The following is a 23,054-nucleotide window of genomic DNA, read 5'->3' on the forward strand; positions in this document are numbered from 1 at the left end:
ATACAAAGTTGGGGCCCTAGAAGCCCCCAGATTAAGATGCATTTTAAGGGGTCCCAAACACTCCAGGTGGGCCTCAGGGGCCCAAAAGTTTAAGATGCATTTCACAGTAATCTGAAATATCTACCAGGGGTGCCAAGGGAACACGGTTAGCTGCAGGGGCCCCTAGGTCTATATTCTCAGTCGGCACCCAGTGTCACTATGTGTCACTATGAGACCCTTACTAGACTAACTTGGGACCCCAGGGGGCCTTGAACCCCCAGGCTTAAGATGCATTTTAAGAGGTCCCAATTGAAAATTTTAAGATGCATTTCACAGCAATCTGAAATATCTACCAAGGGAATATGGTGAGCTGCAGAGGCCCCTAGAGGCCCCCAGATCCATACTCTCAGTTGGCACCCAGAGAGTCACTATAAGACCCTTAATATACTAAACTGTGGCTCCCAGGGGCCCTAGAAGCCCCAGGATTAAGATGCATTTTAAGGGGTCCCAATTGCCCCAGGTGGGCCCCAGGGGTCCCTTAGGGTCCCAAATTTAAGATGCATTTCACAGCAATCTGAAATATCTACCAGGGGTTCCAAGGGAACATGGTGAGCTGCAGGGGCCCCTAGAGGCCCCAGATCCATTTTCTCAGTAGGCACCCAAAGTGTCACTATGAGACCCTTAATATCGTAACTTGGGGCCCCATGAGCCACTTGGGGACCCAGGCTTAAGATGCATTTTAAAGGATCCTAAGCTTAAAATTAAATTGCATTTTAAGGCAATCTGAGTTGACTGACAGGGGTCCCAGGGGCCCCTGTTAGGCCCTGCGGGTTAGGGTTAGGGGTTATGGTTATGGTTAGGGGTTAGGGTTAGGGTTAGGGGGGGTTAAATAAAAACATATGAGAGAGTGGATGTAAATTGCTTTAATTTAGTTGTTTAAATAAAGTTTTCAAATAACCCCAAATTAAAGGTCTTGTCCACATTCTCACAGTACTGCACTTCCAGCTCAGCAATTAGGGTGGGGTCTCTCTAATTTCTTCCACCCAATAGCGTGACTGCTACAGAGTTTCCATAGCAACCACAAAACTTCCCAAATCCTGACCCGCTCCCCACAGCCCCTCACCCCACACACATCCACTTAACAATCCCCCAGATGCCTAATTGTTTCCCTAATGATGCTAGGCCTAATGGGACTGTTTATGGTATTCATTTGATAGCGCTGGCCCAGTAATTAGACTACACCTCACTTCATTAAACAGCAAGGGGGAGGGCTGGCGCCTGATGGCACGTACAGTAAATGCACACCACACCATAGCGCAAGTGAATTTTAAAGCTCTGTCCCGGTGATGACCGACACACACACACACACACACACACACACACACACAAACCTGGAGACACACACTCAGAGAGCAGCCACAGACCCAAGAGAGCGCTGCGTTCAGGAGGAATGGAGATGGCACTTTACATTCAGAGTGCTGCTCATTTGCCTGCAGTGTCTCTCAGACATTTCTTCCACAGTAATTCCTACGTGTACCTCTTATCATTAGTCCCATTGTACTGTATGGTGTTGTATTGTGCCGGCAAAGGGCTTCAATCAATATCCATGAGCTCTCTGAATATGATGCTGAACTCATCTCTGGCTACAGATAAGAGATCCAGCAGCATCAGCTGGCTTGAATGCAAATGTAAAAGATGGCCGACTATTGTCTCTTAAAGGACTAATCCAACATTTGAGAGTTGAATAACTTAGCAACCTTATCCATGACACTGTATTTATTGGAGTGATTGGCTGACAGTGATAATTAGCCACACTGTTTGCTTTCAAGATGGGTCTCGGTAACAAGATGGCATTTTTAAGGTCTGGGTCTTGTCTCGGACTTGTCCTGCAATGAGGGTCTAACATGGCACTGGACTCGGTCTTGACTTGGTCTCAATTGTTCCCTGCATGTAGGGTTGTGTGAGTCACAGGCAAAACAAGATGGTAAGCTTTTATTTAAGGATTGTGTGAGATAGCTTTTTTAGGTTTTGGAGAGCCTGGTCTCACTCAAAAGTCGTCGAAATCCGGCACTTGGGCAGTGACTTGCAGCGTCAGACACAACGAAAAAAGGCGGCCTTTAACATCCGCATGATAAGCTGCCAGTTGCCATTATAGTTTAATGGTGCCCTGTGGCTTCAGGGGGAAATGTGGCAGGACAAGGATGACAGTTAAGGCAGTGAAAGTCTGACTGGGGCAGTGGGGAGTGGTAGTGGATGGGTCCAACAAACAGTGTTTGTGTCCTGTAAGATTCTAAAGCCAAACCCTGTTCTTTTTTTCTAAACCTAACCATGTGCTTTTGTTGTTGCTGCATTTATTTTGAAAGAGACTGTATGTAAATGTTACATTTCCTGTGAAAACAGAAGTGTATTTTGAAAGAATTCAATACATGTCACAGGCAGAACTTGACATGGTGTCCCAGAACATCAGCAACCAACGCACCCAGGGTACGCTGCACTTCGTATCTGGACGTGGAAAGTCCATGACCAAATGTCGATATGTGACGAGGTCGGAGTGAGAATGTGGAATCAGAACAGTCCTGTGAAACTTTAACTACTTCACCAAGGTTATGTTATAAGGGTATGACTGTTGATCCTAAAGAAGACCCAAAGGCTAAAACGTCATCATCAAAATAAAAGAAGCGCATATGAAGCCAAAGTGTGCGACTCTTGTTTGCTATAAAGTCTACTGCCAGTGATAAGCAACTTTGTTATAATTCTTGGTGTGCATACATTTATATTTTTAATATGGGTATGTTAACATCAGACTACAGTATGTTACGTATGGGTAACTTCCAGCTGGTACTGCCCAAATAAATGCCGACAAGGTGATCAAGACCCCAAAGACTTTTAAATATGGATTTAAAATTAGGATATTTTATCAACTAGTTGCTGGCATTATAGTAACGAGCAAACAAACTAGATGCCCATATCAACTGGCAGTTAAATAAGCTAATGCCGCATTCACACTACACGATATCAGCCCAATTATAGCCCGACGCTTCCGTTTGCCCTGGTAAAGTGAATGCATCGTGCCATCATAAAATTTAACACTTCCTGTAGCTGTTTAAAATTAAAAGCCTTTTATAACTTCGGTTGAGAGAATCCCTTCATTTTCCAAACAGGCTTTTATTGTGAAAGACTTGCAGGAACTTGTGAAGAATTCAGTGACTTGCGTAGTTTGCATGTGGAACTTCAAGCGTTGCTCCTGCCATCTGGTGGCGCTTTATATGCTACTACAACAACATTTCAGCTGGCATATGAAATACTAGTAATATATATATATCTGTATATATTTTTTTAAAAAAGGACAAGAATAACCCAGTGACATCACACATGTTGTGAAAGACGATCAGGGATGACTGGTTGTGGACCAACGTGTTGTCTGTCATGTCTGTCGACCAAGTCACAGCAAGATTGTATGACTCCACTATCGCCTAATCTGACACAGTGACTGTCAGAAGGGACAAAAAGGTTGTGTAGTGTGAACCCAGCATAAACGTTTGTTGTTTGAAGTAATAAATTCTAGCTAACGGTTCACATATATTCCCTTTAGGTAAAGGAAGTGGAGAAAAAACCTTTAACTCATAAGTTATGTTATAGTGACCGCTACGCTATCCATGCTAACAATGTCGACCTTGACATGTACACTAGAGCGACAACCTGGTTGCAAAGGTAATGAATGGCTGAACCTGAAAAACAGGAAGTAACACTGTCTTTAAACGCCAGTCCACGTATCTGCTGTATTAGTGATAGAGTGAATAGAGAGCTCAGTCAGTTTTATCTGTGTGTTTTCAAAACAGAGATAACTTCATGATGTGCTTGGCTGAGCTTAAAGAAACATTGGCAACAGATTAAATGAAAAGCAACTGTCTTATTTACACTTTGTGTCTTGCGACTTAGCATAGCAGTCACTGTCTAGTGGAGGAAACAGCAGGGGGTCCAGAGTTACAAAAATGTGCAAAGCCAGCAACTCCAGCTGAAACTTTCCTGTCTCTAAACATAGTTCTGATTCTTTCCATAGCTGTTTCTGTGTGACTTCCCAGCTCTTTCTCTGTCCATGGTGCTGAGATATTACAGCCCTGTCTCTCACTGAAACACTTAACCTCAGTCTGTCTGTCTGTCTGTCTGTCTCTCTCCATGGTCCTGAAACCTACTCTGTCCTCTCCACACTGCTGCAACAGGCAGCCTTCCTCTCTCTCTCTCTCTCTCTCTCTATCAACACATGCAGATACAAAGTGATGTTGTATGTTCATACCTTGAGAAAGGAGAGGTTGCGGTTTCGGTCGATGCTGGTGATCTCCAAATTGCCCATGACCACTTCACAGTTCTCATAGAGCTTCTTCAGGGTGCGGTACTGCTGGTCCAGGTCAGACAGGGTGCTCAGCTTGTTCTCTGTGCCGGGACAAACTGGAGACAGAGACAGAGAAAAGGTGTCACTTAAGAGCAATTTGTCGTCTAGAGTGAGTAAGCAAATGAAGGAACAGTTCACCCCAAAATCAACCTTACTGTAATGCTATTTATCAATGAAGATTGTTTTGGTGTGAGTTGCAGAGTGTTGAAGATATTGGCTGCAGAGTTGTCTGCCGTCTCTCCAGTATAACGGAACTAGATGGCACTCAGCTTGTGGTGCTCAAAGTGCAAAAAATAGATTTGAACCTCAACAGCAATGTCTCTTTCCAGAAATCATGGCCCAGTTCGTCATGACAATCTACAGACCTTGTTGTGAGCAGTTTTATGTAGGAACTATTTTCTTTCTACCAAACAACAACCACTTATTGTATCACTGCAAAAAAGTTAATCTCTATCAATAGACAATGTGCAGAATCCTAGGGTGAGGGGGCAGGAATTTGGTCCATTTGTAGTATAAGAAGTATTGACCAGACACAGTTGTCACGTAGCATGTGTAGCATTTGTCATATCGTCAAGAATAATGTATCACAAATATACCCTGAAATATCGTGATAATATTTTGGAGCCATATCGCCCATCCCTAGCGAACAGAGTAGAAAGTCTTGAACCTCACCCTTTGCTCAAATGGCTCAAATATCATCTTCGATACACTCTGATTGCAAATAAGGAAGGGTACATCTACTGCTAGCTCACCTAGCACCACTGAGCTAGCTAACGTTTCGGCTAAGCCAAGAAGGACACCATTCACATTTATATCTTGCGCTGCCACAAGCACGAGCCTCTCGTCCATGAAAAGATGCCAATTCCCTCTGTAAGACAATAGTTCCAATAGTTTGCCCCTTTAAAATATGATGACACATTAAAAAAGTTGAGTTCAACCTCAATGGGCAGGGCCAAAGAATAACAGATTTCCAGAATATGTACTTATAATTCACATAAGTAAAACATAATGAATTGACCACCATTATCTTAAAATGCCATCAGGCCAGCTAACTTGATCACATACAGTAGGCTAGCACACTGTAGCTGCTTAATACTTAAAGGTCAGCCAACCAGCTAACCTAAATAAGTTAAATTACACCATTTTTCACTGGTAAAATTGATGTAAGATACATCTCTTTTCCCCAGGGCTATTTTGCCAGGGAAGCTCTGATTCTTTGACTGCACTTACTGAGGTTTAAACTAAAACACCAGACTGTAGGAGCATGGTTCAGTAGCCGCTGTGTAGCACAGTCTCTGAAAAATGTTAGAATCAGATAGATAATGAATGGAGAATGAGAGGAGGAGGGTAGAAAAGAGACATTCAGGATAGGGTATTTCAGGATTAAAACCATACATTGTGCAAATGTGATATACAAACAGAGGGAGAGAAGGAAAGAAAGGGAAGGACTGGAGGACAGAGGGAAGAGTGGTAGAGGAAGAATGGGTCAGGAGATTATGTAAATAGCGAAAAGGAGTGCAGACGTGACCCTTGACAATGAGGGAGCTGCGAGAGTTGAGACTTGGGGAGGGACAAGTGGGGTGAGAAGGGTGGATATCATTTCTCTGAGGCAGTGACCTACAGTCTGGGTCTGGCACCCGCACACCGTTTAATCAAAGATATTCAAATTACATTGGTTGACCTTTACAGAGGGTTTCACTTGGAGACTTTACTCGGCTGACGAGATTACAAGACTTTGAAGATATTAGAGTGAGTAGAAACAGCTCTATTGGTGTTTGGGAAGACCAGGTAATTAGAGAGGAGTAGATTTTCGCCAACACACACAACAACAACAACCACGGCAACGCAGAAACACACACCTGTCTCCCACGTCTTTGATCACCTCCAACACCCTCCGGCAAACATGCTTTTACCAACCCGCACTAATGCCACTGACAAGTACAGCACATGTTTACAGAATTTCACTCATCAATTCTGCAATTGGAGGATCCAGAAAATTATGCAAGTTGCTAATGCTGCTCTATGTGGCTTTGCAAAGCAGGAATGAAGCCAGAAAGTTGCTGTTAAGTGTCGTTGAATAATGTAAGTGGATCAAGAAATTTTAAAACACATTACCATCCCTTGAAAGAGTTGAAAACTGGTCTCTCTGCCTGATTTTAAAGCACTCATATTGTAAGTACAAGGATGAATGAATCGGTTGGTTCTTGTCACTGCGCATAGGTGTTCTAATGTTGTTTGGCTGTAACTTTTTTGTATGCTGCTGTCTTGGCCAGGCCTCCCTTGTATATGAGACTCTTAATCTCAACGGGACTTACCTGGTTAAATATGGGTTAAATAAATAAAATTAAAGGACAACTTCTGTATTTTTCAGCCTTTCCCTTAATGTTGTGTCAAGTCACTGTAGTGAACAATTATTCGAGAGTAAGATTTTGTTCAATCAGAAATAGCCCCAAAATTGCTATTGCCAAACCCACCAGACCCCATTCAAATAAAGAGTAATTTAAGCAAGTATAGAGCCAGCTTGTTTTCACATCCAGCTGGGTGAATTAAGGGTTTACTTCAACTAAACCAGAGCTGGTGATTGTTGGAACAGTGGAAAGACCAACCAAGATGCTTTTTGTGAGATTTATGTTGTTCCTGTTGATCTTGAACAAAGCATGTTTAATGATTATGAAATTACTGTTTTTTAAATGGAGTCTGGTGGGTTTAGTAATAGTGATTTTGGGGCTGTAGGTCCATCTCTGTAGGATTCCTTTTAAGCCCAGTTTAGACCAAAGATTTGCAACGAGATGAGTTTAAAAGGGCAACTACTTGCAATGTGTCATTCTGCAATGTTGACCTGCCGGATCACGCCAATGCAACTAGATGAGATGGTGTATCATCTCTATGCTCTCAACTCTCTGTACTTCCATTACGATTTCCAGCTTTTCAGGTTTATTTTGTGGCTGAATATAATTTGTAGCTTCTTAAAGCATGAGTAAGGATAGTGATAGTGAGATACTGGCTACAGTTGCATCTGTAGTAGTGATGAAATGGTGAAAAACGCCAATTAATCAGCAAGTAAGACTTTTCTCTGCAACGTTCTGAAACGGTTTCATCTCATTGGGAATCTTTGGTCTGAACTGGGCTTGAGAATAACAATCCGAGCCTGTCAGTAGCAAAAAGAAATACTTTTCGTGGACATAAATTGATAGTGCACAAATGCCCCATATAGCTACACTGCAGCCTGTTTCGCCGCTGCTGGCTGCAACACTCTTTCTCAGCACTGGATCAATTTCAAACATTGTCATCTTGATTAGTCACTTAGAAACAGAAACAATGGAAGATAGGGTCAAGGTTGAAAAATACCATAGCTACCCTTTAAAAGCATGTTAAAATGTGCTTGAGCGACGCCCAAATAAAAAGCCCAGTGTTTCTTTACAGAAACAGGTTAAAACATATGGATCCTCTAAATGATCGTGTTTATCCGCAGCCCTAATGATAAATGCATGGCTATCTTCTAATGCAGCGGCTACCACTGTAATTAGTTCCTCCTATTTCCATCCATGAAGCACTCCTTCCGTCCCTGCCAGCCTTTCCACCAGTCAGTCAGTCAGCCTCCCCAGCCTCAGTCCTGCTACCATCTGCTGCGTTCAGCTGGCGCCATCGCCACGTTACCACGGGCACGACTGGAGGTTTGCATGCAGTAGGCAACGGGATGGAGTTTAGCTCAATGTAATTAAGCTGCTCATTAAAGTTTGTCGGCGGTTCAACTTTGAATAGGTCCTACTTTTAAATCTGGATGTCATTTTTCACCAGCATCGACTGGTTTGGTCTGTCAAAGGCAGCAGGGGGATATTATATTCTGTAAGACATCTCGTCTGACTGAATGTCTCGCTCTTTGAATAAAAACATTATTAGTCATTTGTTGAAACACTTATCGTCACCTATAACAGCAAAGCCTGAATGCTTTGGTGTACAACTATACTTACTAGTTTTGTTAAATGCTGAAGTGTTTACATCACATCATTCTGTCCCTTATCTGAAAGTGGTCATTGTTAAAATCTCATGGAGGACTCTGCCGGTATGTCATTACTATCCTTCGGCTGTTCGATATTTCTTTCCAATGTCAAACTACTCCACTCTAAGGCTCATGTTCTTGTCTGTATGCAGTTTGTGCAGCTTCTTCTGCTTTAACAAACAACAAAAACGAACACATTACAGATTCTAATCACCTTGAATAATCTTTAAACACACAGTTTGGGGCATTTTTAAGAACTGAAATTGCTTTAATATGTTATTATTTGTTCTGTTGCATGAGTCTGACATTGCCAGACTAAAACTACAAATGCAAGTTAGTCTGGGGAAGTGTGGCATTGATAGCTGCTTTTGGACGAGAGGAACTTTTTCATCATTTCAAAACTTGTCTGCACCACAAGAATTAGAAATGATCGTAGTTCTAAGAATGCTGTTCTGGGGGACTTTTTAGCCCCCATTTTGCAGTAGACACTCTCTCAGCACAAAAGTGTATGTTGACCGGTCAAGCACAATCAACGCAGCACCGGCAACTGCCATTTTCAAACACTTGTTAGCCATGTAAACAACAGACAACACAAAACACAAGCAACTTATAAAAAAAATAATTAAAAAAAAGGCAGAAAATCACAGAAAAATGGACCAACAGTGAAGTCCAGGTTTTAATGAGCACATATGGTGGAAATACAACGCAATTTTAACTTGTCAAAGCAAAAGAGATGTTTTCATAACAACGGCTGGCTGGCTTACAGTACAATAAACAGAAAAAATGCCATTGAAGGTATATAGTTCTTGGGTAAGCTCCCCAGTGGGCTGCTCTTCTCAGAGAGTCTCTAGCATTGTCCAAAAATGCTGAGTATGTCTCTGAACGAGTGTTGCCATAAGAATTTGAAAATAGTACTTCACATCAGCGGCAGCCATCCTGGTTGTTTTAAAAAATGCTTCAGCGGCACTCCCCTTAATAAAGATTAAGGTTTATGCTTCCTTGCTTTATGCTCAACCCAGGCTGGCTGGCACTCTGTGAAGTAGTTGCATCTTAGCCTGATTCCAGACCATAGACCCCGCCCACTCAACTGAGTAGGCTTGCATCTATGGTCTGGCATACTTCTATGAATTTGCGATTTATCTCGTCCAAACGCTGGACGGACCAATGAACACTGGGGGTGGGGGTGGGTCTAGCGATTAGCCAATCAGCACCACGCTGATGTCAAGCTGTACGCCGGTGGGTAACTGGTGAGGATAGCAACAATGGCGACCGCTACAGATCCTACAGACCACATTAACGATGCTATCAAGGTATTTCGCCACTACTCGCGTTAATGGAGGACCAAATTAAGGAAGCTGCTAAACTGCATTTAACGGGGTTAAACTGCGTTTAACGCTGGGTGTGCACGACGACGGAGACATTTTAAACGGGCAATGCTCGCTTGTTTTCGGCACCCCCGAGGCATGGATACTAATGACGTCAGATTCTGGGTGAGTCGTTGATCTCTACTGATTGGTTAGGGAAAAAATCAAATTCCCTCCCCCTTGTAAATCGCCTTCAATGGAAGCCATGTCAGACACTCAGGCTAGTTGCATCTGCCAGAGCAAAAAAAAAAAAAAAAAAAAAAAAAAAAAAGAGCTTGCAGATTAATCTGGATCCCAGGCAACTGTTGCTTTTGTATTGTACTGAAAAGTACAATAAAAATACTGCTTTTCTTACTTGGGATGATTTAAAGCTGGAATAATCAGTCAATGGAAAAAGAAAGAATCGCAATCTATTTTAATGATCGATTACTAAAGGTCAAGTGTGTAGGGTTTAGTGGCATCTGGAGGTGAGGATACAGAAATGAATATATATTACATATATATGTAATATACATATATATTGGATTATGACATGAGAAGTATGTTTTCTTTAGTGTATAATTAACTGAAAAATACGAATGGTTTTGTTTTTGCTACCTTAAAATGAGCCATACATATCTACATATGGAGCTGGTCCTCTTCCACGGAGATCACCATGCTGCACCACCATGTTTCTATAGTAGCCCAGAATGGACAAACGAAACACTGGCTCTAGACAGTGCAGGGCCTCTGCAACAGCAGCGTCGACATGAAACCGCTTTTGTCGGGGGGTTTCAACCAGTTTTGACCAACTGGTCCATTTTTTTGGAGAGGACGAGACCTCTTAGCTCCTGGTAAAAAAAACCCCTGACTGTCTGGATGATAGTTATCAGAGAAAACAAGTGACCACAGATAAGCAGGTACCAGGCTAATTGCGTGGCTCCGACCTGCCAAACAGTGTCAGAGAAAAACTAATTTGTCACATGAAAGTGCTTCATTCAGTGTTTTTTTCCCCAGTTTAAATAACTGGGTCTGTTTGATTTGGAGAGGAAGAGACCTCTGTGGATGGATACTGACTCCCAGTAAAAAAAACCCTGAACATCTGGATCTGTAATAAGGTGAGCACACACAGCAGGTGCTGGGCGACCACCAAACAGCTGAGAAGAAACACTGAATTGTAACTTTAAACTGCTTTATTCTGTGTTCTTACCAGTGTTAACATCTGGTGTGTTTGTTCTGAAGAGGAGGGAACCTCTGAGGATAATTCGGCTCCTGGTAAAAACCTCCCAAACACAGAACACTGAAGGAATTCCAATCAGGGGAATTTTCGCTGGTTGACATCTGTGAATCCCCCTAAGTGCTCCTTTAAACACACCTGCTGTACATTTTTAATAAGCCAAAGTCAAATTCTCCACATCTAAGTAAAAGACTTTCAAAAAGAATGAGGGAAAAAAACCAATGGACTATTGCACAGTTGAACTTGCTCCTATATTGAACAACATTGAGAGCTCATAAACTCCCATATTGCTTTATGGATCGTTGGCTCTGCAAAGATGAGCGCACTTCCTCTCCTCTGTGATCCTCCATATTGCTGTGGGTACAGGCTCTGTGGGACAGAATGGCAGTAAGGGGACCTGAGCTATGGTGATAAATGAGATTTGCTGACCACACACAGATGAGTTATTAGATGAAATGATTTAAGAGCAGCTACAAACTCAAAGGAAGTCTGCGAGGATCTGAAATTGTTCCGATCAATGGACGCCTGTGTGTGTGGATCTTTTAGCGTGTGTGGAGATGAAAGGTTAGCGGGCGTCTGTAATAATCTGTTATTGAAACCTCCTCTCAGGTGTGTGCATGCGTTTACGCCCATGTGTGGCGATAAAAGATCAGAGGGGAGAGGTGAAAAGTGAGGGGAAAACAACTCTGAAAAGCCAATATCAGCCAGCAGCACACACAAACACACACACACACAGACAAAGAGAGAAATGGCACTCATTCAGGGTGAGTAAGCAAGGTAAAGCAAGGCAAGGAAAATAGAACTGAAAGAGAAAGAGGGAGGGAGAGACAGAGATAGAAAGAGAGACACAATCTTGTATTTGCGAGAGTGGGAATGACGTCCAGGAGCATTAGCATTCATATCGACACGCTCTACTGTAAATGCTCTTTTCTCTGGGCTCATTTTGAAAGTGTCTAGATCCATCTGCTCTACCTCTTTCTCTCCCTCTCTTCTCCTAATTTCTTTTTCTCTGCCCTTAGCCATCTATTTCTCTGTCTCAGCCCTCCCTCCACTCTTCTCCCTCGCTCAGGCTCAGCGGTGGACAATGTAGGTATTGAGCTGTTGCCTTTTTCCCCGTTAATGCACGGGGTGACACAGGGCCATGTCCACTTGACAGCGCTTATGTGTGCTTGTCTGAGCCGTGCGTGTGTGTGTGTGTGTGTGTGTGTGTGTGTGTGGTGGAGGAGCAGATATCTGCCAATCAGGACAAAAGGCAGAGATAAAGACAAGTGAGGCAGCTTGCACATGATATAATAGTACACATAGGTAGACTAAAAAGGAATAAAACCTATAACCGTTAGATACATTAAAGGGCATTACAACAGAATGATGATTGCCATCTCACTGGGGATGGTAATGGATTTTGTTGGTAGCAATGCCATTAGCTTGATTCTTTATAGGTCTACATAGGACTTCAGCATCAACTGTTTTATTAGCTCTGAGTCTAAAACACAGTGTAGCAACAGTCCGAATGGAGAAAATGGAGAAAATGAGAGAATATTTGCACATTTTCCCATACATTTCCATTCTTTTGCAGAAATGCTGGCATCACCACACCAAACTGAAGTGTAAGCTTTTAAAAAAGCAGGTTAAGTTATCCGTGCCTCACAAACCATTTACTTATCTAAACTTTTGGCCGAACCTTGGCTGTAGGGTTCCACCTGAAGTGTTAGAAGTCGACAGTTAGAAGTGAAGAAGTCTGATACAGATTCTTTGGTATTGAAGCTGCTGAAGTAGGATACTTATTGAACTTGTCCCTGAAACCTGACACTTCTTAGCCATCATAGGTACATCAATATTAGTGCTGTGTCTCAAATCACGTACTTCTGTACTTACTAGTGTTGCACGGTATACCGGTACTAAAATAGTACTGTGGTACTAGAGTATTCCAAACGGTACTATACTGCATTTGGAAAATACCAGTACTTTTTAAATTGATTCAATTCATTGATTTATTTAATTCATTTATGCACACAAACGCCTTCCTTGTTCCTATTGGAGCACATATTGCGCAAGTGGTGTGTATGACAACACCTGTATCAACATTCGCAGCTGGCGTATGTGAAAAAAGACAAGAGAAAGTCTGCCTCGCAAAGGGAGACAACACCAGACAACACCAACTTGGTGGAACATTTGAGTTACCAAACCGTGACGTCAGTACCGACGTACTTACCGAACCATGATTTTTTGGTACCGTTACATCCCTACTATTTATTGTTCTAAAGGTTTGTAGCCAAAAGGACTTTTCCTTAGGAAAAGTACCGAAGAGTATCGAAAAGTATCGAAATTCATATTGGTATTGGTACCGAAACAAAGATTTTGGTATCGTGACAACACTAGTACTTACACTTAATATTTTGAGTGCATAAGTGCGTTCACACTGAGAAGTATGGAAAAATGTGAGTACCTGGATGGTGCGCACAAAATGGTCAAGAAGTTGAGTGTGGAACTATGGATACTTCTCGCACTCAATGGTCGCCATCTTGGCTACGTAGCGGAAGGGGAGGGACCACTTTTCAAACTGGAAATAGCAGCCGAGGACTGTGCGACCGTGAACGTCGCTGCATTGTACAAACACATGTTTTTTGCACTAAGCACCACTATACTGTTGTCGGGTATAAACCAGCAGTATGTTTATTGGGTTAATTTAGCAGTCTGTAATGATTTGGTACCGCAAACGATAATGTTAATTGCTAGTTTGCTAACTAGCTAAATTGTGGTCGTCATTTCTGGTGAGTGCACAACGGCCGTGTTTGGTTTGAGACAACACTACCCTGACAAAATTTGTGCACTACGCCAATGAGTACATAGTGCACATAGTATACTACATAGAAGTGTACCAATGGAAGTATGTGATTTGAGACACACCATAAGTGTGCAAAGTCAGCTAGGGGGCTGGATCAGACCTTTTGGCGGGCCGCTTCTGGCCCTCGGGCCATGTTTGACATCCCTGTTTTAGACCCTCTCAGCAACTTTATTTCTAAAAAGTGACCAGGGACAAATTTAGCGACCATCAGGAAAAAAAGTGAAATATATTGTACAGTAAAACTTAAATTAGTAGCCCAGGCTATTATTTGCTTATATCACTGAAATCAACAGGCCTATATTTGAGACAGGCCTTTAATTCATTTCACCCAAAACTGTTGGTCAGCAAAGATCAGGATATACAAATAAATTGTTTATATAAACCAATATGAACATTACTTGTATAAAAATTAGTGTGAGAAAGTGTGAGCTCTATAGCTCTTATGCCATTTAATTGTTTGGTGGAAGATTTAAAATTCATTCTTTAATACTCAGGGGTAGCCCTACCAATATGCAAATGAGAATATGAGGTCATCTGGTGACTTTTATCTACTTTAGGAGCTAGTGCTAGCTACTTTCTTTGGAAACGAGATGGCACTGGACGCTAATGCTATTTTCGGATATTTACCCTCTGTAACAAACGTGCTGCTCACCTGGGAATAAGTCACACTCGTGTGTAGAGTGTGAAATACATGGCATTTCTGGAATTTAAGCTCATGTTGCATAGAAAAATATTTCAGCATATTGCTCGTGTTTCTAGCTGTAGTTGACAATATCTTTTTACAGACATCCCAAGCATCATTACTATTTTATTTATTCTCTAAATAAAGCCACGTTTCAGCATCGATAACAGGAACTGATAAGCTTGAAGGAAAATGATTAAGATGGACTGGACAATTTGGAACTGGTTCTCGACTTCATCCCTCCCTCCCTCCCTCCCTCCCACCCTCTCACCAGAGTCTTTGGATTGAACCCTTCCTTTCAGGTCTGGTGACTGATTTTCTACTGTCTTTGGAACCATTTTGATTGGCTGGCAGGTGGCCATTAAATCATACACAAGGACACCTCAAAGTCAACAGTTCTATGAATTTCTTGAAGGACTACCATCCTTTCTTGTCCGCTACTTTCATATATCAGGCCACCTTGTCACAGCTTACATAAAATGTATTCATACTTTCAAAATTCTTCTTGATTAAAAATTTCAATCTGTATCACTAAAAGCTTCTAACTCAATTTGTACAACAGCATGATGTACACACTGATTAAATATTAAGACTCTTGTATCAGGTCAGCCACTGTCAGGGGGTGCAGAGTTAGACAGAAAGGAGCTTATTAGACCTCTGTGGCACGCTCCTCATCTCTGCTTGAGGCTAGCAGCTTGAAGCTAAATGCTCATGATGTTACAAGCATGACACACCTGAATCTCAAACTGAACTATTGGCTTAGATTTGCTATGTGGGTAATGTGGCCGTCAGATTTTGACAAGGAAGAGGAATGCATGCAATAAAAAAATACAATATGTGTAATTCTGCTGCATCGATTTTGATTTTGAACTCTCTGTCGCGAGTCAGACATAAAGTTCATACAGTCACAGTTAAAAGTCACCAACACTGACTGCTGGTAGAAAGCAATAGGCGAACAGAAGTCTCAACCAGTGCTGTCATTTTTCTGCCGAGAACCGTCTTGAAATTTGACTTATGAACTGGAATTCTTCAGAAAAGCAGCAAGAATGACACAGACAGACTGAGGAAGATGAGTTGCAGAGCAGATAAATGCAACAGAGGGAAGACCAGGAGAGAGCAGCCAACGGAAAAAAAGAGAACAATTGGAAGAGGAGAACAAGTGAGCTTTTGGCAATATTACTGCGTAGTACACTTCTTGGGGATTTTCATGCCCTCAGCAGTCCAGCTACCAGACTCCACTGCCTCAGTGCCTTCACTCGAGGGTCAGTTTCACTTTGATGACATCCATGTCTTTATAACTAATAGATAATGAGCAATAAGGAAAGACGTGAGTTGGCAGCTTTTATAGGCAGTGATGATTTTTCTTTCCTCTTTGGTCTCGGTCCACTTCAAACACAGATGGAGTGTGTGCATTTTATGTCTTTGTCTGTGTGCATTTGTGTATAAATACATTCTGTGCTCGAGCGTGAGTATGTGCTGGCTCCATGAGGCTTGTGTGTGTGTGTGTGTGTGTACATATGCATTGAATAATAATGAAAAAAAAAACTTCTTAGCTGCATAACCCAGTTTTGCCGCTGGCGTATCCCTTCAACTCGCTTTTCCAGCTGAAACTGAATTTAATCTCCCTAAATTGAATTACAACTTAATCCTGTCTCACACCATTCTCCCTGGAACACAGTGTCGTAACAATGACGGAGCATTCTTGCGTTTTTAGAAAGCAGTGGCGGTAACGCGGTACAGGTACGAGCAGGGGAGAAGCGCGAGTGTGCAGGCATGTGTGCGCGCCGGTTTTGGCTGCAGAGCCTATCTCTGATCCATCCATGAAGTGAGAGACGAAGGCAGACAGTTACCTCCTCGCTTATTCTCGCTGACATATTGAGCTGTGCTTGTTCTCATTTCTCACTTCATCTCTCCTCCTCCTCTTTCTTGGGCTTTTATTCTCTCTGCGTCTGCTCTGTTATCATGTTTCTGTCCTGCTGTTGCAGACAAGTTCAAATTGTCTCATTTCACCATCAGTCGTCTTCTCCTGTCTTGTCTTGTCTGCTCTAAACTTTTGACCCTTTTTTCCATTTGCATTAGCAGTAACACATAACACATACATTCATCATTTTCCTGTGAATCCCTCGTGGCTAGGTAGAGCATCTCAATCTGGTGCAGGAATGGCGGACTCCGCCACAACCAATAAAAACTACTATATAGGGAGATCATTCAGAAAAGAAAGTAGACTAGACGTGTAACGGTACACAAAATTCATAGTTGAGTGTGTCCCTTTTGGGGGTCATGGTTTGGTACATTTTTGGTACAGTAAGGAAAACAAAATGACTTTTTTTTCATTCATTTTGAGAAAATGTAAACATTCAATAGTGGTTCACTGGTTACAGTTCTTACTGTAACAGTTAAGCAGTGGCAGCCCTAGCACATTTGGTGCCCCAGGCAAGCCTCATCTTGGTGCCCCTACAGGTTTCTCGCCAAAGGCTACATTTTACAAGATTACATTACACACACAACACATCATGAAAACGTCGTAATTCATCTTCCCCTAATAATAATTTTTACTGAATAGAGCTCGACGCTTCACAATGTAAATTGATGCAACCTCAACGAGCTGTTGGTTGTGGCCACCAGCTGCTTAGAGGTAATGATAACTAGCCGCTAACAGCTAACAGCTAACTTGACTAGCTCTCCTCCTGCTGATTCCAACACAGATTTTTTTTCTTTCCACATCCACTCCTCTCATGAGTGCAGTGGTAGCTGCGGGCACCAGAGAGCTTTTGTCATTTTGACATGATAACGATACAGCGTGTTTCAGGGATCAAATGTGGCCTAGAAATGCAGCCATCTTTCCCAGAATTTGGAGGATGCAACAGATGAATCCTTCGTGGCGCAGCCTATCCCAACATGCATTGTGCACTGGTGACGATTATATATTAAAGTGACACTTACCTTTCTTGAAAAATATCAAATGTTGTTTTCCTGTAGCTGTAGTCATATGACATTCAATGCAGATGATGGCTAGGTTTACATGCTCAAAGTATTTAGGTTTTTGCCCTTATTCCCTAAAACACAGTGTTCCTACTAAGCTGTTTACGTGGTAGGGGTGTGTCTTATCATATCGTTCACGATAATACCGGTATAATTTTTGACGCCATGAAAAATTCATATTGTGATACTTGCAATATTTCAACTTGTTAACATATAGACATAACCAGCGCCGGACTTTTCAGACTCTTTTAGCGAGTTACCACTCAGAGAGAAGTCATTCACGGGAGTCGGCGTCGTCAAGTAATTTTGTCATAAGTCTTACCTTGCCTACCCCTATCACATGGCCAATGAAAACAAATAATCCTGTTAACATGCAGCTCTGTATACTCCAATTAACATGTTGTTTTTCACGTCAAATATGGAAAAGTGGAACAGCCAGAGTGGCATGTGTCATTTTACTTCTTTGCATCAGAGTTTCCCAGCAGTGGTGGACTTGTTTGACCATGCAAGCACAGCCTCCCCCTTCATTCCCTCAGCCCCCTTATCTAAAAAGTCAGCATTGGGATATTTGCACATATCCAAAAACCCATTAATATCCAAGTCTTTGATAAGGTCTTAAAGTAGGTGTGTTTTTCTTCCAAATAGAGATGTGGGCCAATCTTTTGGGCATGCATCTCTACCACAGCCTTGCAAACTCGGCCATTGTTTCATTCAGAAGAAGCCCTAATTTGGTAATAATAATAATAATAACATTATTATCATATTCGGAATAACTAGAATATTAGATTGCATTTAAATGTGGTCAATGTGACATCTGATACCTAAGATTTTAACAACCTCCAAATCTGTTCCAAAAGTCTTGACTTCTTCCGTCTCCTTTCATTTCTGATAGAAAATAAAAACTATAAGCCCCTAGAAATTGGAGCAAATAGTATATACATTTAAACAGTGGAAAAAGCTGTAACCTTTGGGTTTTTGAGCCATAATGGCTGACTGAGTGGGTGGCGTGGTTACTGCAGGGGTCAGCAAAACGACATGAACACAAGTAAAACAGAGCAGGTTCAAAGCTGTGCCGCAAGGTCATGGCTCTATTCACTGGATAGTGGTGTAGAGAAACATTACAGAGGCTGTTTTCTAACACACGCTGACTTATCTGCCTTTAGCTCAGTCAACTACAGCCACATTGTGAGGCTAGATTGGAAGAAAAATATCTCAAGTGTCCACCTGATGAACGGTGTGTATGACGTTAAAGTATGGAGCTATCAATTTTAGCAGCACAAGGGGCAAAGATCCACACGCAGCTCAGCCTAGGTCTCACAAACACTTCCAAGTGTTATTTACTGAGAAGAAAAAAGAAGCCAAGAAAAACTGCAGAGTCTGCACTGGCGTATTATCTGCTAAACCTCGCTGTGGATTAACAAGGATGTTTGTTAACAGTGTATGTGATGGTGTTTCAGCAAGAGTGAGATCGCAGGAAGTGATGCAGGTTTTGTGAGTGGAGGAACATTATGCACCTTATGAATTTTTGTGGGGGTTTATAGCGGCAAAGTAATGGCACAGAGCTCCACTTTTTGGTTCAAAACAGAGGTCACAGACAGCATAAATTCAGAGAGCAGGGCAAGGGCACACATAACAGCATGATCCTTTATGCATTTGAGGAACAATTTTGAGGAATTTATTCAGCTTTAGTCCTCCTGCTTCACGACAGTCTGATCAATAAAGTTTAATACAAACAACTTCTCCCAGGGTAGACAAACAACTCCTGCATTTTTAGAGCATAAGGACATTTCTTTTCCAAACACTAGAACTCAGCGCTGAAGATGAAAATGTGAGGTCTCTCAATCACCTTTGCTATCATTTCAAATTCATTGTTCAAGTTCACAATTATTGATTGGACAAGTAAATGTAAAAGTGAAGAAGGATTTAAAATGCTTATTCTTTTTTCGATTTTGAATTTATAATGATTCAGCAAATGTTTTATGAGGAAGGAGATGTATTAAAGTTGTTGGTAAGACCTCAAGGACATAACTTTTGTTTGTTTACAAGAAAACTCCACAGTGCACTTTGATTAATTATTTAAAAAAAAAAAATCACAAGAGGGACCGCTTTAAATTATGTAAGCAGCGTTTTCATGTGAGAAACTTGTGGACATAAAAAACAAGGCTGAAAACTTCTGCTTCTTTTTTAAAAAAAGGTAAAAATAGGTGAAAACTGCAAACCATCGATTCAAATCAATTCCAAACACTCTGCAGAATACTGTATACAGACGACAGCCATGCATTTAACAAAGACTGGGGATCTTGCAGGGTCACTAGCCACGTTCAGCAGTCAGACTCACGTTACAAACCAATCACAGCCAACAGGTATCTTTCCCTTCTTCTGTAAATATTCAATTTGATAAATACATAAAAGTTGATCATGTTAGTGCAGGGCTACCCAGAGCTTTACATCTGTCCCAAGGACGATAGACCTACACACTTATAAACAGCGTCTGGAAGAAGATCAGCTCTGCACTCAGGATTTCAGGTAAATAGGCTAGTCAATGCTAGATGCAAGCTGCCGCCACACTCTTGAAAGCCGGCACAAAAAAGACACAAGAGTATCACCCAGCGCCCAGCGCCCAGCGCCCGACCTAGTCTTTTCCAGGCTGTTAAAGACATGGCATGTATACGCCCCTAATTTCGAGGGCTGGTACCTGCGGTTATTACACAGGCTAGTTGATAACATGTTGGCAGGAAATCCAAAGTGTGGGATCATTTTGAGAAGGTGAAGGATGAACCCAAGGTGATATGTAAACTCATCTTCATTGGTCGACCACAAACATGACGTATCATCTGAAACACATAAACAGCTACATGCCCATTAGCCACTTAGCACAATCATTACTGCTTTGCCGACAGCGTCATTAACAGGCGGCTCGCTCAGTGTGTGACGTGCACTTGTAGATAGAATAAAGGCCTATATTAGTGAAGGTTCATTAGTAGTTAATCAGGCTTGCTGCATCCTGTTTGGTGCTGGAGAGAGCGCTGCTATTGGTTGTCGACAATGATTATGTCATTGAACATCACTATTTGCATGAGCTAAAACTAAAATTGTACAATAATATTTGTAAATGACCCTTGTGTTCAGTAGTCTATGTGTTAAATTTGTATTTATAATGTATTTATGTTGCCTTTATTTCGTTATTACCCGTGAACAAGGAAGTGCTATATTTTGAAGAGACAGTAGACATTGAGGTTACAGACGGACATGACAAAAGGTTAACGGTGCAGTAAGTAAGACGGAGATAAACAACATGGAATATAAAGAAGTAATAAGGATAAATGGGAAGAGTTTTGCGCCAGTCGAGAGTGCAACAAGGTATTAGCTGCATTTATTTGTGTCTAATTGTCTAATAATTTTGAGTTTGGACAAAATTGCTAACTTCTAAGCTAAGTTGAATGCATGAATCTTCTGTTTGTTTAATGTCTGTTCAGCTCTTACTTTCGTTAATGGAGTTAACTGAAAACAAAATCAGTCCAGATTGGTATGCTAAACTATTAAACATGTTTGACTTTATCAGAATGTCAAGACAAGAAACTCAAAGTTTTATGACCACTGACACCTTAAGATCGAGATCATAGGAGCGATAGCAAAACTCTTATGATTTTGTTCTGACATTGAAAATCTGTCTGCGGCAGAGAAATTGCTTGAAAAGTCGTTTAGTGTAAGGCCGATATAAAACACATAAAAGCACACAGAATCTTTCTCAGTCACAGATGTACAGTATTGGGCTGAAAACTCCTCCACTCTGAGCTGCAATTCCATCCAACAGAAACCACTATCCATTCCTTCATCACTAACCACTCACTCACACACACACACACACACACACACACACACACACACACACACATATCCTCCAACTCCGCTGACATACTCCCACACGCCTGGCTTCAAACGGCCGGGGAGCCTGGACCACATCAGTGGCGGACGGTTATTACTGGGCCTGCCAGCCTTCATCCCGCTCATCACCACTACCACCATCATCATCGGTGTCCTCTCTGCTGCTCAGAAGTCACACACAGTCCTGAGATGGGGCTGACGAGGCAGCCACGGAGCTTAGAGGCTCAGCCCTAACATGAGCTTACTGTATATGAAATTATGTCTCATTCCAAAATGAGAACCCACCACTAAAAATAAGAGAGAAAAATCACCTACTCTCACAAAATGACTGATAGTAGAAATTAAACTGACTTTTTTAAAGGCGAGCAGGTTGCCCTTGGTTAATAGAATGGTAATACTTTTACAGACGGTTAATAATGAATCTCAAAGTTATGATATTTCTGCACTTTTAGTTAATTTTATTCCATTGGTGGTATATATAGAACTCTTCCAACACATATAAAAGGTCAGTGTGACCCCTCGTAAGCTTTTTATGTGCTGAAGTGAAACAATTCCAATCAGATTTTAGGAATTTAGCTCAGTTCATTTGGCATTTGGCACTAGATTCACAACCTCACAAGCACAAACGACTGTACACCAGCAGATTATAATAGATGTAATGACACACTGATGTGTCAGGATGATTGCAAAGTAAATCGAAAAAAAGTACAGACACAGTTTTAACTTTGTTAAATTTTTGCAAATTGGGAAAAGCTGAGGTACCTGTGACTCTTCGAGGAACTAGGTTAATCTATTCCTAATCAGCCCTCCTCTGCACAGCCTTATCTCCGAAGGTGCTGCCTGATGAGACGCTATGTTAATCCAGGAAAACTTTTACTTTTCTTCACTTGCATTCGTAATGAGTTAAACTAAGCTCCTCAGGGGGTTTTGTGGCTGTTTGGTGCCTCAAATGCCAAGGCCTCGGTTTTTTTGTTTGTTTTTTTGTCTCTGTTGGTGAAGGCCAAGAAGAAAATACATCCCTCAAAAAAAGAGTCTTTGAATGGAGCTTATTCAATTAGCAAACACAAAGTCTGTCTGCTGCTTCTTTATGAATCACTTGTGGTCCACCCTGTTCCACCAATCACGGGGCAAGGCAAATGCGGATATAGCCTGAGAGCCAAAACACAGGGGGAAAAATGCCCATAAGGTTCTCAGTACTGCTCATTTCTGTGTGTGCAGGGTAAGAGTTTAAGATGAACATAAGTGAATGCAGTTTTTCTTATTATGTTGGATTATGCTGACATAAAATTGCCCAGAACATTAAAACAAGTAAACAAAAACAATGGATGCTAGTAGGAAATGGTGGCTAGTGGCTTTGTGCTACTAAGGGTGGATGCTTTCTAGCGAACCATCACTGCTTTTCTAGCAGTAACTGTATGAGACGTTTGTGTCCCATACAGTGACACAGTATGGAGAATGTGTCACTGAATGTAGATGCTTTTTAAGTGCCCTGTTCCTGCTTTTCCAGCAGCTTTTGTGCCAGTAAACATGGATGCTTTTTTCGCGTCCCATTACTACTTTTCTAGTGGATTTTATGCCACAGTATGGGGTGTTTTTCAGTGCCCCATTGCTGCTTTTCTAGCAGCTTTTGTGCCTCTGAACATGGATTTTTTTATTGACCCATCCCCGCTTTCCAAGCGGCTTTTGTGCCGCCAAATGTGGATTTTTTTTT

General features: G+C 41.7%; 1 protein-coding gene across 5 annotated transcripts in view; it reads right to left on the reverse strand.

Annotated features, from left to right (window-relative positions):
- LOC117249751 (receptor tyrosine-protein kinase erbB-4) overlaps positions 1 to 23,054 on the reverse strand; it is a 442,892-nt gene that overhangs the window by 218,754 nt on the left and 201,084 nt on the right. For all 5 annotated transcript variants that reach the window (XM_078165992.1, XM_033615451.2, XM_078165991.1 and 2 more), the window contains exon 2: positions 4,274 to 4,425. In XM_078165992.1, coding sequence (XP_078022118.1) covers positions 4,274 to 4,425 — 152 coding nt within the window. The remainder of the gene's footprint in view (positions 1 to 4,273; positions 4,426 to 23,054) is intronic.

The sequence above is a fragment of the Epinephelus lanceolatus genome, chromosome 24 (genome assembly GCF_041903045.1).
Source record: "Epinephelus lanceolatus isolate andai-2023 chromosome 24, ASM4190304v1, whole genome shotgun sequence".
NCBI lineage: Eukaryota > Metazoa > Chordata > Actinopteri > Perciformes > Serranidae > Epinephelus > Epinephelus lanceolatus.